Source organism: Phyllobates terribilis, unplaced genomic scaffold, assembly GCF_046119375.1.
Source record: "Phyllobates terribilis strain yellow unplaced genomic scaffold, ASM4611937v1 Scaffold_8__6_contigs__length_399053987, whole genome shotgun sequence".
NCBI lineage: Eukaryota > Metazoa > Chordata > Amphibia > Anura > Dendrobatidae > Phyllobates > Phyllobates terribilis.
In genome coordinates this window covers 370,170,577-370,192,870 of record NW_027362768.1, presented here as the reverse complement: position 1 = coordinate 370,192,870, position 22,294 = coordinate 370,170,577, and the positions used below count along the sequence as shown (strand labels likewise).

The window sequence follows — 22,294 nt, the reverse complement described above, 5'->3', positions numbered from 1 at the left end:
CCAACCACCAAGCAGAGAGAGCGCTGTATAAAGGTCATTTTCAGCGGTAGGGTGCAGGGAACGGATCAGTAGGAACCCAATCCCAATTATCTGGCTGAATAGTTTGTTCATTTTCCGGACTCTCTTCCCTCACCCTCCAGTATATTGTGTTGGGAGTAGAGAATACATAATCATCATGACAGTCCTGTTGACAGATCCTTCTCATATGAACAAAGCTCAAGCTATTTATTTTTTTATTAAACATTTTTATTTATTAAACAATTTAATTCAACTGTTTGACACTTTTTTTTATTGTTCCCTCATGAGACCAATATAAGAACAGACACGGAAAATACACAAAATTTTCATTAGAACAGTATGTACATCTGCCCCTTTGGGGTCAAAAATATTAAAAGCTGATCCCTGAAATGTCAGGAGCCGGTAGACTGTGTATTCGGAGCATCCATTAAAGCATGAACAAAAAACTTCCATCGTGAAGAGAAGATGATCAAGATGATATTTAGTGACAGGAATACACACGTCAAGTATCAAAGACTGCAACCTATGTCGACATCCGACTGGAAAGGATGTGAGGGCGGAGCACTGTGCAGTCTGCTCTGCACCAATCAGCGTTACCGAGAACCATTCCTGTGATGCTGATTGGTTGAGGGCAGATGACAATTTTCTACCCACAACGCTCCTCCCTTGTCCTTTTCAGTTGGATTCAGGCACAGACTCATCAGTGCCACCTTCTACAAGGAGAAAATTAACGGATTGTAATGAATTCCTTCTTGGAACCAACAATGTAGAAAGTGGAGCAAAAACATGGACAGAACCTCAATAGCAAAGTGTATAAAACAACAGTAAACAAGGTAATGCTGTGAGGATGCAGTCTGGGTGTGCTGGGATTTGTAGTGCCCAGGCTACATTTTATTTCCTCGGCTTCTTAGGCGACGGCTCCCCTTCTTTCTTCAGCCACTGGTGCATTAACCCCGCACTCGTTTTCTTGGGTGACAAAGCGAGCTGAGAAAGTTTAGCCGGCGGTTTAACCCCTTCTGACTCCTCTTTCTTCTGAGACTTATTTTGCAGCCACGCCAACATCTTCTTACTGCTGGCGCTGAGAGCGGGCTCCTGTAAGAACATACACATAGGAATATTAATGTAGAACAGGCAGGAAAAGGATTCTCCATCATCCCGGACTGGATACTGTTATCTCCATCTCTTGTTTTTTTTTTTTCTGTCGCCACCATCTTTGTACTCCAATGTGGCCTTCATAGTAGACAGTCATTATTACTATACATTGCAATAGATCATGCAAACAATCGCAAGTTCAAGTCCCTTAGGGGAGCTAAACATACAAGTGAACATTTTTAAAATTATTCCCTTTTCCTATACAAACTAAAAATAATAATAAAAAAAAAAGAATACTTGTTATTGCCATGTCTGTAAAAGATATAAACAAAAACACACACACACACACACACACACACACACATACATACAGTCATGGCCAAAAGTATTGAGAATGAGACAAATAGTAATTTTTCCAAAGTTTACTGCTTCATTTTTTGTAATGGCAATTTGCATATACTCCTGAATGTCAAAGAGTGATCAGCTTAACAGCAATTACTGTACTTGCCAAATCAATATTTGCCCAGAAAATGAACTTTAACCCCCAAAACACATTTCAACATCATTGCAGTCCTGCCTTAAAAGGAGCAGCTAACATCGTTTTAGTGATTGATTCATTAACACAGGTGTGGGTGTTGATGAGGACAGGGCTGGCGATCAATCAGTCATGATTAAGTAAGAATGACATCACTGGACACTTTAAAAGGAGGCTGGTTCTTGGTATCATTGTTTCTCTTCAGTTAACCATGGTTATCTCTAAAGAAACACGTGCAGCCATCATTGCACTGCACAAAAATGGCCTAACAGGAAAGAGTATCGCAGCTACAAAGATTGCACCTCAGTCAACAATCTATCGCATCATCAAGAACTTCAAGGAGAGAGCTTCCATTGTTGTCAAAAAGGCTCCAGGGCGCCCAAGAAAGACCAGCAAGCGCCAGGACCGTATCTTAAAACTGTTTCAGCTGCGGGATGGGACTACCAGCAGTGCCGAGCTTGCTCAGGAATGGCAGCAGGCTGGTGTGAGTGCTTCTGCACGCACTGTGAGGCGGAGACTCTTTGAGCAAGGGCTGGTTTCAAGGAGGGCAGCAAAGAAGCCACTTCTCTCCAGAAAAAACATCAGGGACCGACTGATATTCTGCAAAAGGTACAGGGAGTGGACTGCTGAGGACTGGGGCAAAGTCATTTTCTCTGATGAATCCCCTTTTCGATTGTTTGAGACATCTGGAAAACAGCTTATTCAGAGAAGAAGAGGTGAGCGCTACCACCAGTCTTGTCTCATGCCAACTGTAAAGCATCCTGAAACCATTCATGTGTGGGGTTGCTTCTCAGCCAAGGGAATCGGCTCACTCACAGTCTTGCCTAAAAACACAGCCATGAATAAAGAATGGTACCAGAATGTCCTCCAAGAGCAACTTCTCCCAACCGTCCATGAGCAGTTTGGCGCCCAACAATGCCTTTTCCAGCATGATGGAGCACCTTGCCATAAAGCAAAGGTGATAACTAAATGGCTCATGGAACAAAACATAGAGATTTTGGGTCCATGGCCTGGAAACTCCCCAGATCTTAATCCCATTGAGAACTTGTGGTCAATCATCAAGAGACGGGTGGACAAACAAAAACCAACAAATTCTAGCAAAATGCAAGCATTGATTATGCAAGAATGGACTGCTATCAGTCAGGATTTGGTCCAAAAGTTGATTGAGAGCATGCCAGGGAGAATTACAGAGGTCTTGAAGAAGAAGGGGCAACACTGCAAATATTGACTTGCTGCATTAACTCATTCTAACTGTCAATATAACCTATTGGTACTCATAATATGATTGCAATTATATTTCTGTATGTGATATAAACATCAGACAAACACTAATAAAAACCAGAGGCCAGCAGATTATGTGAAAATATAATTTTTACTAGTGGGTAGACGGAGCCCCACAGGATAGTTCACCCCAGATTAGAAAAAGTGAAGACCGGCCCCTCCAGCCTAGGCTCCTCCTACTCCCATGTTCCTCAGTTCGTACACAAGCTAAGGAAGAGCAGATAACACCAGGGGAACAACACAACCCCTTCTGAAAACTCAGAAAAAACGAGAGAACAGGTTATGCATAAAGTAGAAGAAACCACACAGTCCCAGGCACTACTCACTGGACCTGACAACTGCGATGAGCTGGCAATGCTGGAACAGAGCCCTAGCGCGCCGACCCCAACCCAGATGACCGCCATCAGAGAGGGGTCGCGCCGCATCTGAAAAACTATAAAACACTTCTGCCCTGGGAGGGCGCTGTGTCTCCCTTCCTTCCTTCGCTGAAAAGGATTTTACAGGTAAGGTCTTACCAAAATCCGTCTTTCAGCAGCAGAAGGGAAGGAAGGGAGACACAGATCCATTACTAGTGGGACGTCCCAAAGCAGTCCAGAACTCAAGGGTGGGAAACAGTGGCAGAATCGCCAACACACCAACAACTTAGTCAAGCGCGCAACAAGCGCCGAAACTAGATAAAAGAGATAACCTAAACCACCGCCGCCTGCAGGACCCTGCGCCCAAGGCCGCATCGGCGGAAGCACTGACGTCCACTTTATAAAATTTAGTAAAAGGGTGAATGGAGCGCCAGGTAGCCGCCCGGCAGAGCTGCGCTGCCAAGGCCCCCTGACGAAAAGCCCACGACGAACCAACAGCTCTCGTGGAATGAGCTCGAACCTTAACCGGACAAGGCTCGCCCTTGAGCCGGTACGCTTCCAGGATAGTCGAACGTATCCACCGAGCTATAGTGTCCTTGGAAGCCCGCTGACCACGCCGACGACCAGCAGGAATCACAAAAAGAGAGTCCGACTTCCGAAACCCTTGCGTGATTGTAAGATAGAACTTCAAAGCCCGCACCAAATCCAACGAGTGCAAGGCCCGCTCCTTTGGACTCTTCGGTTTCGGACAGAGGGAGGGCAACACGATGTCCTGATTGATGTGGAAACGCGACACCACTTTAGGCAGAAAATCGCAACGGGTGCGAAGCAACACGCGATCCGAGTGGAACTCCAGAAAAGGGGGCGAGCAAGACAGTGCCGCCAACTCAGAAACCCTTCTCAAAGAGGTGACCGCCACCAGGAAGGCCACCTTCCAAGAAAGCAAGTAAAGCGTAGCTGAATCCATAGGCTCAAACGGCCCATGCTGAAGAGCCTCCAAGACTAGATTGAGCCGCCAAGGAGCCACAAACGCCCTCAGAGGCGGAAACGGACGTGCAGCCCCGCGAAAAAACGAACGCACATCCCTGCGCGAGGCAATAGCCTTCCGAAAAAGCACGGATAGTGCAGATACCTGACCCCGCAAGGTACCAACCGCCAGACCCTTGGCCAAACCACATTGCAGAAAAGCCAAGAAATTGGGAATGGAAAAAACCCTCGGGTTCCTTGACGATCCAGAACACCATGAATAGAAGGCCTCCCAAGTTCTGTGATAAATCCTAGTCGTAGCTGGACCTCTGGCCGCCCGCAAGGTGGCAATGACCTCGGCCGAAAACTCACGACGGGTCAAGATCTCGGTCTCAAGTGCCACGCCGTCAAACGAAGCAACTTCAGGTCCGGATGGCGAATGGGCCCTTGGGTTAACAGGTCCGGGCGAAGAGGCAGTGGAAACGGAGGCGCCGCCAGAAGAGACACCAGCGTTGAATACCATGCCCTCCGCGGCCAATCCGGCGCCACCAAAATCGTGGAAATTCGTTCGAGTTTGATCCGCCGGATCACCAGAGGAAGTAAGGATACCGGCGGAAACACGAAGATCAGCTCGAACTGGTCCCACGGGGCCACTAGAGCATCTACCGACACAGCCTCCGGGTCCCTGTACCTGAACATGAACGTCGGAATCCTGGAGTTCAGCCTGGATGCCATCAAGTCCACTTGGGGAGTCCCCCAACGGGAGCACAGCAGTGCAAAAACTTCCGGATGAAGACTCCATTCTCCGGGAACCACCTGCTCGCGACTGAGGAAGTCTGCCGTGATATTCAGCACTCCTGGGATGTGAATCGCGGAGATGGCTGGAACCCTGGACTAGGCCCATACCAGGATCTGAGAGACCTCCATCATGAGTCTGGAACTCCTCGTCCCGCCCTGATGGTTGATATACGCGACAGCTGTCGCATTGTCCGTCTGAATCCGGACCGGCAGACCGCTCAAAGGGACCGTCCAATGTCGGAGGCAGAGAAATATCGCTCTCAACTCCAGGATGTTGATCGGCAGAGACGACTCCTCTGACGACCAGACCCCCTGAACCCAGAGATCGTTCCAAACCCCCCCCCCCAGCCAGTCAGGGTGGCATCGGTGGTAATGACCGACCACCGTGGGAGGAGGAAGGATTTCCCCAGGGATAAAGCCTCCGGACGTAACCACCATCCAAGAGACTCTCGCACCCTGCGGGAGATACCGACACAGCGATCCAGCGAAGCCGCCGATCGATCCCAACGGGTCAGAATAAGATCTTGGAGACCCCGGGAATGAAATTGTGCAAACGGTACCGCTTCCATTGCCGCCACCATCAGACCCAGAAGGCGCATATACTTCCGAAGGGACATCGCCATCGCCGACCTCATAGCCTGGACATGGTGACGAAGGTTCGCTTGTTTGTCCGGAGGCAGGGACACCACTGCCCGTACCATGTCGAAATGCATCCCCAAGAACAGGATTGACTGCGACGGCTCCAATGACGACTTCTTCCAATTGACCAGCCACCCGAAGTCCTCCAGGTGCTGAAGGGAGAGATCGCGAGCTGTCACCGCCTCCTCCGCTGTGGGCGACGCAATTAACAGGTCGTCCAGGTAGGGGAGAATCGTAACTCCTTGCCTTCGAAGGAGCGCCATGAGCGGCGCCAGAATCTTTGTAAAAACCCTGGGCGCCGAGGCCAACCCGAATGGAAGGGCCACAAACTGGTAATGGGCCTGACCTATGGCAAAACGCAGGAAGCGCTGGTGAGCCCTGCCGATAGGGACATGCAAATAGGCGTCGCGGATGTCGATCGACACCAAGAAATCGTACTGCGACAAGGCCGCCACGACAGAGCGAAGAGACTCCATACGGAATTTCCGGGTCCGGATATGAAAATTCAATTCTTTGAGGTCCAGAATGGGGCGAAACTTGTCCTGCTTTTTGGGGACCACAAAAAGGTTGGAGTAAAACCCCCTTCCCCGGTCCTCCGGCGGAACCGGAACCACCACACCCTGCTGCAGAAGAGAGTCGACCTCCCGCAGCAGTGCGGCAGCCAGCTTGGGCTCGGACGGGATGCGTGACTGACGAAACCTGTCCGAGGGTCGAGAATGAAACTATGAAATAGCCTGCCGACATAACCCGCGTCACCCAGGCGTCCGATACGTGGGACGCCCAAATCGACCCGAATTGTAGCAGACCACCTCCCACCCGAGAGCCCTCGAGAGGGTTCCTGGCGTCAGTCCGCTTTAGCGGGCTTATTGTCAACCTCCCTTTTGACCTGACGGAAATGTTGTTTCCAGGGTGTACGGGATTTCTGGGTGGTATTCTTGCCGGAAGACGAGGGACGACCCGATCTCCAAGAGGGCTGACGGAACCGCCCCCTGGGCCGAAAGGACCGACGACCACTACCGGCACTTGACTTGCCAGACGTAGAAGCCGCTGCTTTCCGCTGCGGCAAAGCCGTATCCTTGGCCTTAGCAATCAGCTCCGTGAGGTCAGAACCAAAAAGCTGACCGCCCTTGTACGCCAGACTCAGCAAACCTTGTTTGGATACTGCGTCCCCAGTCCACTGTTTAAGCCACAGTGCTCTCCTGACTGTGACGGCCGAAGATTGAGCCCTGGACAGAACCGAAGTAGTATCCAGCACTGCATCCCTGCCATATCGGGCCGCCTCTTCCAACAGCTGGAAAAGCCTTTCCACCTCAGACAGATGAGTCCCATCATGCCACGCCGTCCGCAGCTGATCCAACCACCGCAGAGAAGCCTCACCAGCCCACATGGCCCCCAAGGCCGCTCGGAATCCATGACCCGCGGCCTCGTAGATGGACTTCGCCGCTAACTCCGTCCTTCTGTCCAGCGGTTCCTGTAGACTCGCCTTCCCTTTAACAGGAAGCAAAGAGGATTTGCTCAGCTGAGACAATGGCACGTCCACTTCAGGAGAGGGGACCCAATTAGCGATCGTCTCCGTGGAGCAGGGATACAGGGCATCAAAAAACCGCATCCCCTGGAAGCGTTTATCTGGACACGGGCGTTCCTTCTCCACTGCCTCGTTAAGTTCATCGTGCGCCGGCAGCATCGAACGAGCCCGACGTGACTCCTGATACAGCCGGGCCGACTTGCCAGGGCGCCTCGTCACCTCTTCAGACAGCTGTAACTCTTCCCGCATAGCCCCAATAAAAGCATCCACGCGGCCCGAAAGCGAAGCTGAGCGACCCTGCCGATCCTCTTCATCAGAATCGGAGATCTCCCCAGCAGAGTCTGTCGGTGATTCCGAAGCCTCCGACGCACTGCGCGGAGGAGACAGCGCCACCACAGGCCTGTGGCGCTTCTTGCCTTGTGACGTCGGTTGGGACTTAGCTGATACCCAATGACCCAGAAGGTCAGACAGACTGTCAATGGAGCGAGTGAGCGCCTCCACTTTAACATCACTGAGACCCCCCGACCAGTGTCGAACCTGACGCCGTCGAAGACCCCGCCGTATCAGATACGCGTGAAGGATCCTGAAGCGGACCGGGAGAGAGGTCCGCGCCCCCTGATCCGACATGCCCCCACACAGTTGCGAGCGTCGCAGATAAGGCGGTAATAACCCCTTACAATGGGTACAGTAACTGAGGATGCGTGATTCCGCTACCACAGCCTGTTCCTACGCAAAAAATCACCAAGCACTGAAGGGTTAAAGCTCCTCCTTAGAGGGAGAAGAGCTACCCCAGCTGCCTGCAGAGCAAAAGTTAACCTAACAGACTAGGGTGATGCACTCAGAAGCATGCACATCCAGAAAGGGTTAACTGCCCTGATGAGGCCAGACCCCGTTCAGAAGGGGTTAATGCTGCTGACCACGCAATACACCTTTGCCTTAAAAGGACAGAGGTGTGCGAGTCCCAGAGCCTCCTCAGCAGAGAGGTAGCAGCGCCGGATATAGCACACCCTGTCTGCCTTAACAGGCCAGCAGTAAGGTGCTCTGCGCTGCAAGAGTGAGAAAAAGGAATCTTCTGCCTTAAAAGGCAGAAGTGACTCACCAGCTGGCCGCGGTGACTGCTCTTCCCGGTGTCTGGTGGTGTAGAGAGCGGAGAGCAGGGAGCAGGAGGCGCTGCACGAGGTAATGGACGCTGGCAGAAGGACCCGGAAGAAGAAGGGGCTGGGTAGGCTCCAGCGCACGCTTTCCTGGCGCTTCCTGCCTGAGGCTAAGATGACAGGCAGCAGAGGGGCGCGAAGCCACGCCCCCCGCCGCCGCATACTAACGGAGCCCGTGCTCCTCCGTCCCTGCTCCCCTGCTAACAGAGTCACACAAACGCCGAATGCAGTGGTGATATCCTTCCTGCAAGGACAAAACAGCAGTCACCACTTGTACAGTAACAGCGGCTGCCACCGCAGCCGCTGAAGCACTCAGACCCTGAGAGCACTTACCCAGCTGAGCGCCACAGGGACCCCCAGGGATGTGTTGCGCCGTGGCCCTTTGCTCCCCCCCACGGCGGAGCGCGCAGGGACCCCACAGAAGCGGTGTGCGTCTCCGCCAGGGAGCGCCCTGTATCCCCCGGGGCCGGCAGGCTTCAGCGGGGACTTCCTTAGGGGGTACGCAGATCTGCCAGGGGAGGGTCAGGGGTCCCAGCAGCGCCGAGACCCTCTGAGACCTCTAGACCGGGGGTCCAGGTCTCCGGAAATGATAAAATAAAAAATTCTTCTGAGGAGCTGCAAAGGCAGCGACTATCCTCTGCGACCTCAAATTTTAGACTGAAGGACATGGGAGTAGGAGGAGCCTAAACTGGAGGGGCCGGTCGTCACTTTTTATAAATCTGAGGTGAACTATCCTGTGGGGCTCCACCTACCCACTAGTAATGGATCTGTGTCTCCCTTCCTTCCCTTCTGCTGCTGAAACAATAAAGTAAACAAAACATCATATATCCAAAAATAAATAAATAAATAAAAAATGCAATCTGCCACTTGGAGAAAAAAAATAAAAAATCCCTCACACAGCATAGCTAAATTGCATTTTTCTCCCCCCTCTACACCACACATGTCAAACTCCGGCCCGTGGGCCAAATCTGGTGGTTATAGTTGGCCCCCGACACCAGAACCACCACCCCTATGTGGGGCCCCCGCTAATACTGTATGGAGGACTATGCGGGGTCCATTATTTTGTATGGAGGACTATGTGGGGTCCATTATTCTGTATGGAGGACTATGTGGGGTCCATTATTCTGTATGGAGGACTATGTGGGGTCCATTATTCTGTATGGAGGACTATGTGGGGTCCATTATTCTGTATGGAGGACTATGTGGGGTCCATTATTCTGTATGGAGGACTATGTGGGGCGCATTATACTGTATACTGTTTGGCCCGCGACTTTATCCAAGTTTTTCATTTTGTCCGTCTGTGTGTTTAGGTTTGACATCCCTGCTCTACACAGACACTCAACCACCCTGGAATTTTTACCAGTACATTATATGGTAAAATTAATATGGTCATTATTAAAAAAAAACAAAACAAAAAAAAAACAACCACAAGTCCTCATACGTCGATATTGATGGAAAAATAAAGTTATGGCTCTTTGTATAAGGGGAGAGAAAAAAAAAAGAAATTTCACACAGTCGGGAGGGGGTTTGGCCGCATTTTGCAGACTTGCCTTCTTCTTCTGCAGGATGATGGGAGAGATGCATTCGGGGCTGTTGTTCCGAGAGTTGTTCACGATGGTGGACACAGGGTGGTAGGTGATGTTTTCGATGGGGTGTATAAGTTTCAACGCTTCTTTGGCAGGAACCTCTCCAAAGTCCAGCCATTTTTGGATCTCCTCATCACCGTCCAGAATTGCCGGCATCCTGTCAGACGAGAGAGGACAAATAAATAAAAAGAGCAGAATTGTGTCAGAGGGAAGAGGTCTCATCGGCTTCTGGCCATCACACAGGGGTCTCGGCAGATATCTGTAGACGTGACGGCACCACCCATCTCCTGCGGGGGCCAACGAACCCTTTAAAGATCATATAAGATCTTTCTGTTCTGATTTCTGTAGTGTAAGTAAATGTGAAATAAATGTAATCTCAGTCTAGAAAAAGGGAAATGGAAGCGGCGGCGCTGACAGACAAGCCGGTGCGCAGGAAGAGACACTTTCCGCTTCGCCAGCTCTGAGTCAATAAGAAACCATTCAGCAGAGGCGAGATACAGAGGTCGGCACTTTCACTAGTTACACTATCACAAACGCCGTGACCTGAAGACGAACTGATGGGGGACCAGATGACACAGGGTTAAGGGGTTTAAGCACGAGTCTGATCAGCCATAATATCAGCTCTGTTCCTGGAAATACAGAAGAACTACACAGGTCATGTCGCCAGATCGTGCAACCTTTCTGTGACTTGCTCTAAAGTCTAGGCGGGAAGTCGACTTGCTCTAAAGTCTAGGCGGGAAGTCGACTTGCTCTAAAGTCTAGGCGGGAAGTCGACTTGCTCTAAAGTCTAGGCGGGAAGTCGACTTGCTCTAAAGTCTAGGCGGGAAGTCGACTTGCTCTAAAGTCTAGGCGGACAGTTGCAACCAGAAACGCAACAGTGTTGAATTATTTTTTTGCAATGGTCGTGTCAGTCAGTCCCAGCAACTGCCGATCATTACATGCCATATTGCAATGTGGCACAGGAATCTTTACGCCTAGAAGGAAAACGAGAAGGTCCCAGTCTTCCCCCTCAGTAGAAAAATGGCTGCATGTGTACAGTCATCAGTCCACTGAAATCAATGGGAGACATGGAAGCGGCGAGATGCAGGAGGTGTCACGGATAAGGGAGGCTTTGACTTACCGGTCATGAATCCAGTCCATACTTTTGGAGGCGTCCACTGTGATAATAGTGTAGGAATAAAGAGGGTCTCCGCCTCCTGCAGGGGGGTCCCAGCAGTCAAACAATCCGGCCATGGTGAGCAGCCTTTGACCCCCTCCATCGGGTCCGTCCTTAGTGTCTTCATACTGGGGAGAAAAAATAAAAACTCCAACAGATTTACCTAAAATCCCCAGAAACAACGTTCAGTTTAATGACAGCAAGCAGAGATCCTGAAGACAGTGACGTGTGTTTCATGATATATAAAGGAGTTTTTATTTGCTGGCACCTGTTCAGATTTGACCTGCGGGAAGTATATAAAGTACGGCTGCTTCTCCCCGTCCTGTCGTCTCCATTCATAGAATCCGTCCGCCAGAACCACACATCTCCGGCCTTTAAAAAACGGCCCCTGGGGGAAAGAAGAGGCCTTATGTTCGATCAGTCAATCCCCCCACCCTCCCCGAAAAAAAAAAAAAAAAAAAAAAAATCCACTGGAGCAATATTTGGGTGGTCTAAGGAATCACACTCGCCTTGTACAGAGTCTTCTCGCTCATGGTGTCGCTACGGCAGTTGTTCGTGCTATATTGCATTTTCGATGGGTTTGTTTCGGTGAACCACGAGGGGATAAGACCCCAGCGCATAGCAGCGAGGACTCGCTCCGAAGAGTTGGCATCCTGGCAGAAAAGAGAAAGATTGAAAGGGTTTTGGTCATTGGGCGTTATGGTGCAAGTCATACAGAAGCCTTGTAGAAAATCATGCGCCAGCCCGGAGAAGGTGCAAAACAAAATAAATAAAAAAATGAATGTTTCCATTCAATGATGACAATCAGAGATCTTACGAACTGCCAAAAAAAAAAAAATTGTGCGTGAGAGAGATAGATATATATATATATCTCTCTATCTATGTATATATACAGTACAGACCAAAAGTTTGGACACACCTTCTCATTTAAAGATCTTTCTGTATTTTCATGACTATGAAAATTGTACATTCACACTGAAGGCATCAAAACTATGAATTACCACATGTGGAATTATATACTTAACAAAAAAGTGTGAAACAACTGAAAATATGTCTTGTATTCTAGGTTCTTCAAAGTAGCCACCTTTTGCTTTGATGACTGCTTTGCACACTCTTGGCATTCTCTTGATGAGCTTCAAGAGGTAGTCACCGGAAATGGTTTTCACTTCACAGGTGTGCCCTGTCAGGTTTAATAAGTGGGATTTCTTGCCTTATAAATGGGGTTGGGACCACCAGTTGTGTTGTGCAGAAGTCAGGTGGATACACAGCTGATAGTCCTACTGAATAGACTGTTAGAATTTGTATTATGGCAAGAAAAAAGCAGCTAAGTAAAGAAAAACGAGTGGCCATCATTACTTTAAGAAATGAAGGTCAGTCAGTGCGAAAAATTGGGCAAACTTTGAAAGTGTCCCCAAGTGCAGTTGCAAAAACCATCAAGCGCTACAAAGAAACTGGCTCACATGAGGACCGCCCCAGGAAAGGAAGACCAAGAGTCACCTCTGCTTCTGAGGATAAGTTTATCCGAGTCACCAGCCTCAGAAATCGCAGGTTACCAGCAGCTCAGATTAGAGACCAGGTCAATGTCACACAGAGTTCTAGCAGCAGACACATCTCTTCAACAACTGTTAAGAGGAGACTTTGTGCAGCAGGCCTTCATGGTAAAATAGCTGCTAGCAAACCACTGCTAAGGACAGGCAACAAGCAGAAGAGACTTGTTTGGGCTAAAGAACACAAGGAATGGACATTAGACCAGTGGAAATCTGTGCTTTGGTCTGATGAGTCCAAATTTGAGATCTTTGGTTCCAACCACCGTGTCTTTGTGCGACGCAGAAAAGGTGAACGGATGGACTCTACATGCCTGGTTCCCACCGTGAAGCATGGAGGAGGAGGTGTGATGGTGTGGGGGGGCTTTGCTGGTGACACTGTTGGGGATTTATTCAAAATTGAAGGCATACTGAACCCACATGGCTACCACAGCATCTTGCAGCGGCATGCTATTCCATCCGGTTTGCGTTTAGTTGGATCATCATTTATTTTTCAACAGGACAATGACCCCAAACACCTCCAGGCTGTGGAAGGGCTATTTGACCAAGAAGGAGACTGATGGGGTGCTACGCCAGCTGACCTGGCCTCCACAGTCACCAGACCTGAACCCAATCGAGATGGTTTGGGGTGAGCTGGACCGCAGAGTGAAGGCAAAAGGGCCAACAAGTGCTAAGCATCTCTGGGAACTCCTTCAAGATTACTGGAAGACCATTTCCGGTGACTACCTCTTGAAGCTCATCAAGAGAATGCCAAGAGTGTGCAAAGCAGTCATCAAAGCAAAAGGTGGCTACTTTGAAGAACCTAGAATATAAGACATATTTTCAGCTGTTTCACACTTTTTTGTTAAGTATATAATTCCACATATGTTAATTCATAGTTTTGATGCCTTCAGTGTGAATGTACAATTTTCATACTCATGAAAATACAGAAAAATCTTTAAATGAGAAGGTGTGTCCAAACTTTTGGTCTGTACTAATATATATTATATATATTATATATATATATAACCAAAAGGCTGCAGGGGTCATGATCCCCTAATCTACATATTGATGGGGGTCCTACACTGATGAAAATCCTAGTGCCCCCCTCCACACCTCTGCCGACCCCCCAGCTGTACAGTCCTGTTACCTTCTGAAAATGCTTCATGGACAGGAGGACAGGGCTGTTGGACTGGGGGCTTTTATTGTACGAGGGCCGGTACTTCTCGGAGTCGCCGTCCCTCCATTGCGGACACTGTCTTTGCCCTCGCTTGTCTCTATATTCACAGGCTTTACTGACGTCCTCCGGGCCCAGTGTGCAGGCGGTGCGGCCACACATCTCCGCTTCGGTTCTGAAAAACAGACGTTAAAGGGTCTCTCCACCTCTGAGGTCAGTTAACACATGCATTTTTTTTTTTGTTCACCTTCTATAGGCTTTGAGTTGTTATTGTCTATTGCTGATTGCGGAATGAGTGAACTCTGAATCCCTCAGCGAGCTCATACCTCTGTTCTCTGTCTTTTTCTATGCTCCTCTCAGCTGATTTTTGACGAAATATGACAAATTAAGAAACAAAGATCCTGCGATAGAAAAAAAAAAAAGAGTCAAAAGTTCTACAGAAAACTATCCAAAACTTCTGCAACTTTCTGGCATAAATTGTTTTTTTTTCAGCTCGGCACCATCTTCAGCACCTCTGCTTGCTGACAGAGTGAGAACATTCTTATACAAACCCGGAAAAACAGTACAGATCCGGCAGCACCACTCACAGCTGAGGGTTTGTCACAATTGCATCCAGGCAAAAAATCCCCTGGGAGACACAGCTAAGACTGATACACTGCAACAAACTATCAGCACAGAAGAGAGACCCCTGCTCAGAGAGGAGTGGACGCAACTGTGACGACTCTCCAGCTGTGGGACACATCAGTCTATCAGGACTCCACACACCGACAGCAGAAGATGAATATATATATATATATATATATATATATATATATATATATTTCTTTTTTTTAAAGTTGCAGCGTTCATTATAAATTTAAAACATTGTCAAATTTACTTTTTTTTTCTAAAAGGCGCCAAAGTTACAAAAATAAATAAAATTCTAAAAGCTGTTACTTTCAATTTAAGTCTAAAACCTCCTGGGAGCGATGTGAAACCCACAAGAGCCGCTGTATGGAGGTTTCAGGACTGACACGAGTTCACAGGGCGCCTGCTGTTACCTGCTGGGAGTTGTGGTTCCAAGCAAATGAATAAAAAAAAAAAATCATAACATGTAATGTAGTGGTCAGGAAACTACAACTCCCAGCATGCCCTGGCGGCCACATGCTGTAAAGGCATGCTGGGAACTGTAGTTTCTTATGGCAGCAGCGCAGTAAAGAAAAGGTGCACGTTACATCGTTACTGACCGGTAATAAGCCGATAATGGACACCGGGGACCGAGCACAGACACTGCCAGACAACGGGCGGGAACCGGAGTACTGGGGCGGGAGGAGGAGCGACCGCTCACAAACACATAACTGGTCACCTGACCGACCGCGGGTCACCTGATCTAGGCGAAGGGGCGTGGCCAGAAAATGATTGACAGCTCGCAGCCCAGGGCAGGTAGCAGTGTGCTTTCCGGCTGTCGTGATTCTGATGCTTATACGATGTTGGGACTTGTAGTTCCATACTAGAATGTCTATAATAAAGGCTATAATGTTGGCTCTCATAAACTTCTGCATAACTACAACTACTCTGATCATGGAAGGATGGGAGCAGTAGTCTCACAACTGTTGGAGAGTTTTCTTGCTATTAGGAGTAAATATGGTTTTAAAGGAAACTGTCAGCAAGTGTTTATATCTGGAGGTAGCGGTGCGGCTGCACCCCAAGAACAGTGACACCTTTACTGGTAGAGATCTGATGTTTCAGTCACGAGAAATCCAGTGCTGAAGTTCTATGCAAATCAGGCAGGAAGTGCACTGGGGGCGTGTAATGGGAGGCAGATCAGGTGCACTGACACGCCCACAGTGCAATTCCTGCCTGATTTGCATATAATTTAACTGGATTATATTAGTCTGTGGTGAAATATAAGATGCATCATATACAAACCGTCCGTGGGATGGAATAATCTGCACCTCGCAGCGGAATACATATTATATTAATGCAAGAACCGCTGCCCGGGCGCCGCTGATCTGTTCCTCATCTCTACCAGGCGCTGCTGATCTTTTCATCATCATTTCCAGGTGCCACTGATCTGTTCCTCATCCCTTCCAGGCACCACAGATTTTTCCTCATCCCTTCCAGGCGCCGCTTCTCTTTTCTTCAACTTTTCCAGGCGCCGCTTCTCTTTTCCTCGTCCCTTCCAGGCACCGCTTCTCTTTTCCTCCTGGAATATAAAGGCAGATGGTCATGTGACCGCAAAACACAAGATGGAAAAAACAAACAGGAGGGTTCTAACAGTACCCCCTCTTCTATGAGGATCCTCCGGATCCCCCAGGCCCAGGCCTATCCGGAAACCTCTTGTGGAAAGCTTTAACAAGCCTAGGAGCAGAGACATCATCCGTCCCTACCCAGGAGTTGTCTTCGGGACCGAAACCCTTCCAGGAGACAAGATACTGTAATCTCCCTCTATGCCATCTAGAATTCAAGATACGAGAAATTTCATATTCGCCGTCTTCCACCACAGGAGGAACTGTGACAGTGGCGTCCCTATCAGATACATCAGCCTTTTTCAACAAGGAAACATGAAACACAGGATTAATCTTCCAGGAAGTAGGGACATCCAACCTAACAGCAGAGGGGTTAACAACCTGAAGCACCTTAAATGGACCCACAAACTTAGGACCCAGTTTTTTAGAGGGAATCCTCAACTGCAGGTTCTTTGAGGACAACCAAACCATGTCACCCACAGTAAACAAAACCTCTTTACGTTTCCTGTCAAAATACTTCTTGGACTTCTTGTTAGCCTCTTGAAGGTTGCAACGTACATTAGTCCAAACTCTCTCCAAATCACCGGAAAAATTCTCCTCCTCCGGCACCGCCGACCCCAATTTGGAGAACGAACCAAAAGACGGATGTCTCCCAGTACAACAAAAAAAAGGAGAACACCCAGCAGAGGAGGATGGATGATTGTTAAGAGCAAATTCAGCAAGTGGCAGAAACTCAGACCACACCTCTTGATTGTCCGCCACAAAACAACCCAAAAACTGCTCAACATTCTGGTTCTTTCTTTCTGTCTGTCCATTAGACTCAGGATGATAACCAGACGAAAATGACAAATGGACTCTCAACCTGTCACAAAAAGCACGCCAAAAGCGAGCCACAAACTGAGGTCCTCTATCAAAAACAATATCCGTGGGAACGCCATGGAGCTTGACAATCTCCTTAACAAACGCCTTAGCGAGTGTCTTGGCGCAGAGCAACTTAATGAATGGAACCAAATGACACATCTTACTAAAACGGTCCACGACCACCCAGATGACAGTAAAACCCTCAGACACAGGAAGATCAGTAATAAAATCCATAGTGAGATGCGTCCAAGGAGCACTAGGAACCTCCAGAGGGCAAAGCAACCCCGCAGCAGGGGTATGGGAAGCCTTTGACCTAGCGCACACAGTACACTGACGCACCCACTTGATGACTTCCTTCTGCCATCCAGGCCACCAAAAACTGCGACTGATAAGTCTCTTAGTCTCAGAAATTCCTGGATGACCTGCCAACCGAGACTCATGACCATAGGCGGATTATAATGAGGGCAATCCGGGCTACCGCCCGGGGCCCCGAACCTCCAGGGGGCCCGGGGCTCCGGGGTGTCTATTGCCAGATATTGCCCTCATTATATGTGCGGCGCCGCGGCACATACCGGCAGACAGTGGCGGGGGGGTCCCCGGACCGCTCCCCCAGCAGCGGCGCACGGCCGCTGCTTCTTCTTCGGCTGGGCCAGCACTGCAGCAGTTAACTTCCCTGTGCTGGCCCGGCCGCATCACAGCTAGGAGACACGGCCCTGTGCGCGGCCGTGTCTCCTAGCTGTGACGTCACGCAGTGCACGCCCGGCCTGCAGTGCTGCACAGGAAAAGAGCAGGACTCAGGAGGACTGGAGCCGAGCAGGGGAATGGTGAGTGTGTGAGTGTGTGTGTGTGAGTGAGTGAGTGTGTGTGTATATGTGTGTGTGTAGGCAGATATCATTGTGTGATGTCTGTTTATATGTATTTTTGTGTTTCAAATGTGTTTATGCGTGTATGTACTGTATGTATATGTAAATAAGTTTGTGTGTGTGTGTGTGTGTGTGTGACTGCGTGCGGCCTCCCGCTGTCTTTGGGGGGCGCCGTGCGGCCTCCCGCTGTCTGGGGGGGCGCCGTGCGGCCACCCGCTGTATCTGGGGGGTGCCGTGCGGCCTCCCGCTGTGTATAGATGGCGCCATGCAGGTCCTGCTGTGTATAGATGGCACCGCGCGGCCTTCTGCTGTGTATAGATGGCTACGTGCGGCCTCCTGCTGTGTATAGATAGCTACGTGCGGCCTCCTGCTGTGTATAGATGGCACCGTGCGGCCTCCCGCTGTGTATATGTGGCACCCCAGGGGTCTGGTTTCCACAGTAATAGCAGTATTACGTCTGTGAGCAGGTGGGAGGTCTCCTGGGCAGGAATCCTAAGCATGCCACACCTCCTGCCCAGTCCTGGGAGGGGAAGAACTTCCCCTATATAAACTGGGGCTGAGGCAGGGTTAGAGAGAGGAGTTCCAGACAGAGACGGAGTCTGGTCTGGACACGCAGAAACAGGGACAGATAGACATCAGGAGCTCTGTAGGAGCCAAGGAGAAGCGCCAGGGGCTGGAGCTGTGCAGAGCTCGCCCTGGGAGAAGGTACTAAAACCGGACACAGGAGTCCGAGGCTGTGGGGACTAAGATATACCCAGCAGCAGAATCCATCCGGCAGGGGATTCCAGGTCCTCTGGCCATAAAAGCCCGGAGGCTCAGTCACAACGAAGGGACCAGCACCGCCATCCCGGAGCGGAGGCTAACAGGAGGCCCCAGGTCACCAGCCATACGGGTGAGCACCACACGGTATACCCAGGGACGTGGACTACTTGTAACCGCCGAAAGCAGGGTAGCCAGGAAGGGTACAGACTAACGAGAAGGCCTACAACTCCACCTGGCCAGGGGAACTACGGCTTACTCGCAGACTAACCAGGCCCCAACTACTAGCCAGTACTCCCGGGGGAATTTGCCTTGTACCATCAGTAAAGACCCTGAACTGTACCCTCGCGTCTCCGTGCTTCCTTGTCGCACCATTAGTGCTGGGACATCCACACCATCACTCCCAACATCAACCTCATCCTCTGCCCTGAGGCCATACCCCTCCCGTTGGGGGCTAAACCATCCACGCTGCACATCCGTACCACCGGCCTCAGCGGACTGCCCTGCAGCGGCGGCTTCATAGCCGCATTCAACGGGTGGCGTAGTCGGACACGAATACCATCATACCAATAACTGCCACTTAGTTTGACCACCCTGGGCACGGACCGGGTCACCGCCACACAAAGACTACTACCCCCATCGGATCCGGCTCCGGGTATTCCCCGCGTGCACGCGCGCCGCACTACAGCACTGGCCCAAGGGGCGCGTCATATAGATGGCATCGTGTGGCCTCCCGCTGTGTATAGATGGCTACGTGCGGCACCCTGCTGTGTATAGATGGCGCCGTGCGGCCTCCTGCTGTGTATAGATGGCTACGTGCGGCCTCCTGCTGTGTATAGATGGCTACGTGCGGCCTCCTGCTGTGTATAGATGGCTACGTGCGGCCTTCCGCTGTGTATAGATGGCAATGTGTGGCCTCCTGCTGTATGTAGATGGCTACGTGCGGCCTCCCGCTGTGTATAGATGGCTACGTGCGGCCTCCCGCTGTGTATAGATGGCTACGTGCGGCCTCCTGCTGTGTATAGATGGCTACGTGCGGCCTTCCGCTGTGTATAGATGGCAACGTGTGGCTTCCTGCTGTGTATAGATGGCTAGGTGCGGCTACAAGCGACTTTTGGGAAGAGTAGCACCTGGAACAAACTCAATGGTGCAATCATAATCCCTATGAGGAGGTAAAACTTGCGACTCCTCCTCCGAAAAAACCCTCCAAAAATCTTGAATAGGTACAGGTAATTCCCCTTTTTCCACAGCCGCAATGCGACCGTTACAACATTTATCATAGCAGTTCGGACTCCAAGACTTAATCACATTAGTATACCAGTCCAGCAAAGGATTGTGCAGTTTTAACCAAGGCAATCCTAGAACGACCGGAGAGGGTAAATTATCTAAAATAACCAAGTCCAAAATTTCTTGGTGAACTCCATTGATAGTGAGAGGAAATTCAGCAAACTCACAAGGTGAGTTATACATTTCAAAGGAGTGTTATCAATTGCAATCACAGAAATAGGTGATGACAAAGGTTTAGATTTCAATTTAAGGTTTTCCAAAAACCCTTTATCAATCACATTAAGTGTTGAACCACAATCCACAAATACCTGACATTCAATCAAATCTCCCTGCAGAGTAGTACTCCCAGAAAGAAACACTCCTGCAGAGCGTAAACAAGCTATACGGGCGTAACTGACCTTTTTTTTTCTTTACTTAAACGAAGCTCACAATACTTAATCAAATGGTCAGCTTTACCACAATAAAGACACAATCCCTCGGTAAACCTCCGGTCTCTTTCCTGAGAGCGGAGTGACGTCGCCCCAACCTCCATCGGTTTTCCACCGTCAGAGCAGATTTTCTGGGGACTAGGACCTGGCATTACAGGAGTCTTTACCTCATTCTGTCTAAATCTCAGTCTCCTGTCAACACAAACAGCTAATTGCATGGCATCCTGCAGAGTCTCACGTGCGGGGAATGCAATTAGCAAATCCTTAACCCTTTCACTCAGACCAGCAAGAAATAAACATTTCAGCGCAGGATCATTCCATTTAACTTCTGAGGCCCATCTCCTGAAGTGTGTGCAATAATTTTCAACATCACCTGACCCCTGATTCAAACGCCTGAGTTCTGCCTCAGCAGATGAGATTCGATCAGGATCGTCATATAATAGCAACATAGCAGAAAAAAATTCTTCTACAGACCTTAAGCATGGATCATTAGGTTGGAGAGAAAAGGCCCACCCCTGTGGTTCTTTGCACAAAAGTGACATAATAAAACTTAGCTAAAAAGTAGCTTAGGTATCCATGGTTACGACCACTAGCAACTAGCTGTCACTATATCAGTGGTTGTAACCATGGACACCTAAGGTCCTGCAATGCCCTGCACATGGGGTAAGCGACATAGTGAATCAGAGGAACTATACTACATTTCTAATTGAAGGTATTTGCTAATATTATTATTATTATACCTACTACATATTGGGATAGGATCTTAGAGATAGGAATACCCCTTTAATCCTTTTTTTCTTGCAGAGGTGATCCTCTCTACCCAGTGAACAAACAAACATATGGGAGAGATAGCAAATGTGGTTGCAAGTCCTCACTGGGACTATTAGGAATCACGGGAAAACCTCATAATTTTTGTTGCAATTTGCAACATCGTGACGTGGCAGAAAAAAAAACACACCACAATCGCAGTGTGTGAACGTAGCCTAAACCAGATTTTAAAGGAGTTCCCCCACCAGCCGCTGTACAGGTGCGAGGTTCTGCACCACCCTCCCCAACAGTCACCCCCCACCAGCTGCCGTACAGGAGCGAGGGTCTGCACCACCCTATCCAGCAGCCACCCCCCCACCAGCCACCGTACAGGAGCGAGGGGGTCTGCACCACCCTCTCCGGCAGTCACCCCCCCACCAGCCGCCGTACAGGAGCGAGGGTCTGCATAACCCTCTCCAGCATCAACCGCCGTACAGGAGCGAGGGTCTGCACCACCCTCTCCGGCTGTCACCCCCCCACCAGCCGTCGTACAGGAGCGAGAGTCAGCACCACCCTCTCCGGCATCACCCCCTCATCAGTCGTCGTACAGGAGCGAGGGTCTGCACCACCCTCTCCGGCTGTCACCCCCCCCCCCCCCCATCAGTCGCTGTACAGGAGCGAGGGTCTGCATCACCCTCTCCGGCAGTCACCCCCCCCCCCCCCATCATCAGGCCTTGCTGACGCCATCGGTGGTGATGGAGCCTGGTAATAAACCCCATGATCAGGTGTCATCTAACACTGTGGCCCGCGTGCAGCTCGTAATAAAGCAGACGGCAGATCGGATTCATTATTTTATTGTGGTCTCTCACATACACTTCTTTTTGTAAGAGTTTTGTGTATCCAGAATCCAGGAGCGGATTTTCCCCAGGGCTCCGGCCATTTCTTCCTTGGATCCCAGGATGCAGATTTCCACATTGAGAATGAAACGTAGCGGAGGAGACTCTTGGAACCACCTGGCTGACGAGAGGTGGGGCCCGTTATACCGGGGGCAGGGGGCTCGGTGAGGACACTTCTATTTGGCTAGTAGGATGCTTTAATAATGATCTCAGCCCGGTCTGGTCCTGTGAGCGGAGGACCCTCCTTTCTTCCTCACCGATGTGCTGGGGGGACGAGGCGGACCACCGCCTGCTCACTGCTCTGAATAATCTGGATTCCTCTACCAGAGCAAAATCACATTTCTTGATACTATAAGTCGCTGGAGCCCCCAATAAAGGGGACGTCCCAAACAAGATATATCAACTGTATACGGGAAGAG

General features: G+C 49.9%; 1 protein-coding gene across 4 annotated transcripts; it reads right to left on the bottom strand.

Annotated features, from left to right (window-relative positions):
• Positions 1–281: 281 nt before the first annotated feature.
• On the bottom strand, positions 282–15,191 carry HMCES (5-hydroxymethylcytosine binding, ES cell specific). 4 transcript variants are annotated; one of them, XM_073642782.1, is made up of 8 exons: positions 15,033–15,191; positions 14,054–14,207; positions 13,780–13,981; positions 11,616–11,759; positions 11,375–11,494; positions 11,071–11,234; positions 9,915–10,107; positions 282–1,110 (listed from the first exon to the last, which is right to left on the bottom strand). In XM_073642782.1, exons 3-8 carry the CDS (start codon positions 13,966–13,968, stop codon positions 910–912), a joined length of 1,011 nt encoding a protein of 336 aa, XP_073498883.1. In that variant the 5' UTR covers positions 13,969–13,981; positions 14,054–14,207; positions 15,033–15,191; the 3' UTR covers positions 282–909. The 4 variants fall into 4 exon arrangements, with proteins under 4 accessions (XP_073498883.1, XP_073498882.1, XP_073498885.1 ...); XM_073642781.1 differs by having other exon boundaries at positions 14,133–14,207; XM_073642784.1 differs by lacking the exon at positions 15,033–15,191 and adding an exon at positions 14,847–14,889 and having other exon boundaries at positions 14,133–14,207.
• Between the last annotated feature and the right edge of the window lie 7,103 nt (positions 15,192–22,294).

What these genes read in the sequence shown, in the direction of transcription:
- HMCES (XM_073642782.1), bottom strand. Translation starts at nt 13,968, where the DNA reads ATGTGTGGCCGCACCGCCTGCACACTGGGCCCGGAGGACGTCAGTAAA. An exon ending in GCGAGAAGACTCTGTACAAG is followed by an intron (nt 11,495 to 11,615) that starts GCGAGTGTGATT and finishes TCTTTCCCCCAG; the next exon opens with GGGCCGTTTTTTAAAGGCCG. An exon ending in TCATCCTGCAGAAGAAGAAG is followed by an intron (nt 1,111 to 9,914) that starts GCAAGTCTGCAA and finishes ATGTTCTTACAG; the next exon opens with GAGCCCGCTCTCAGCGCCAG.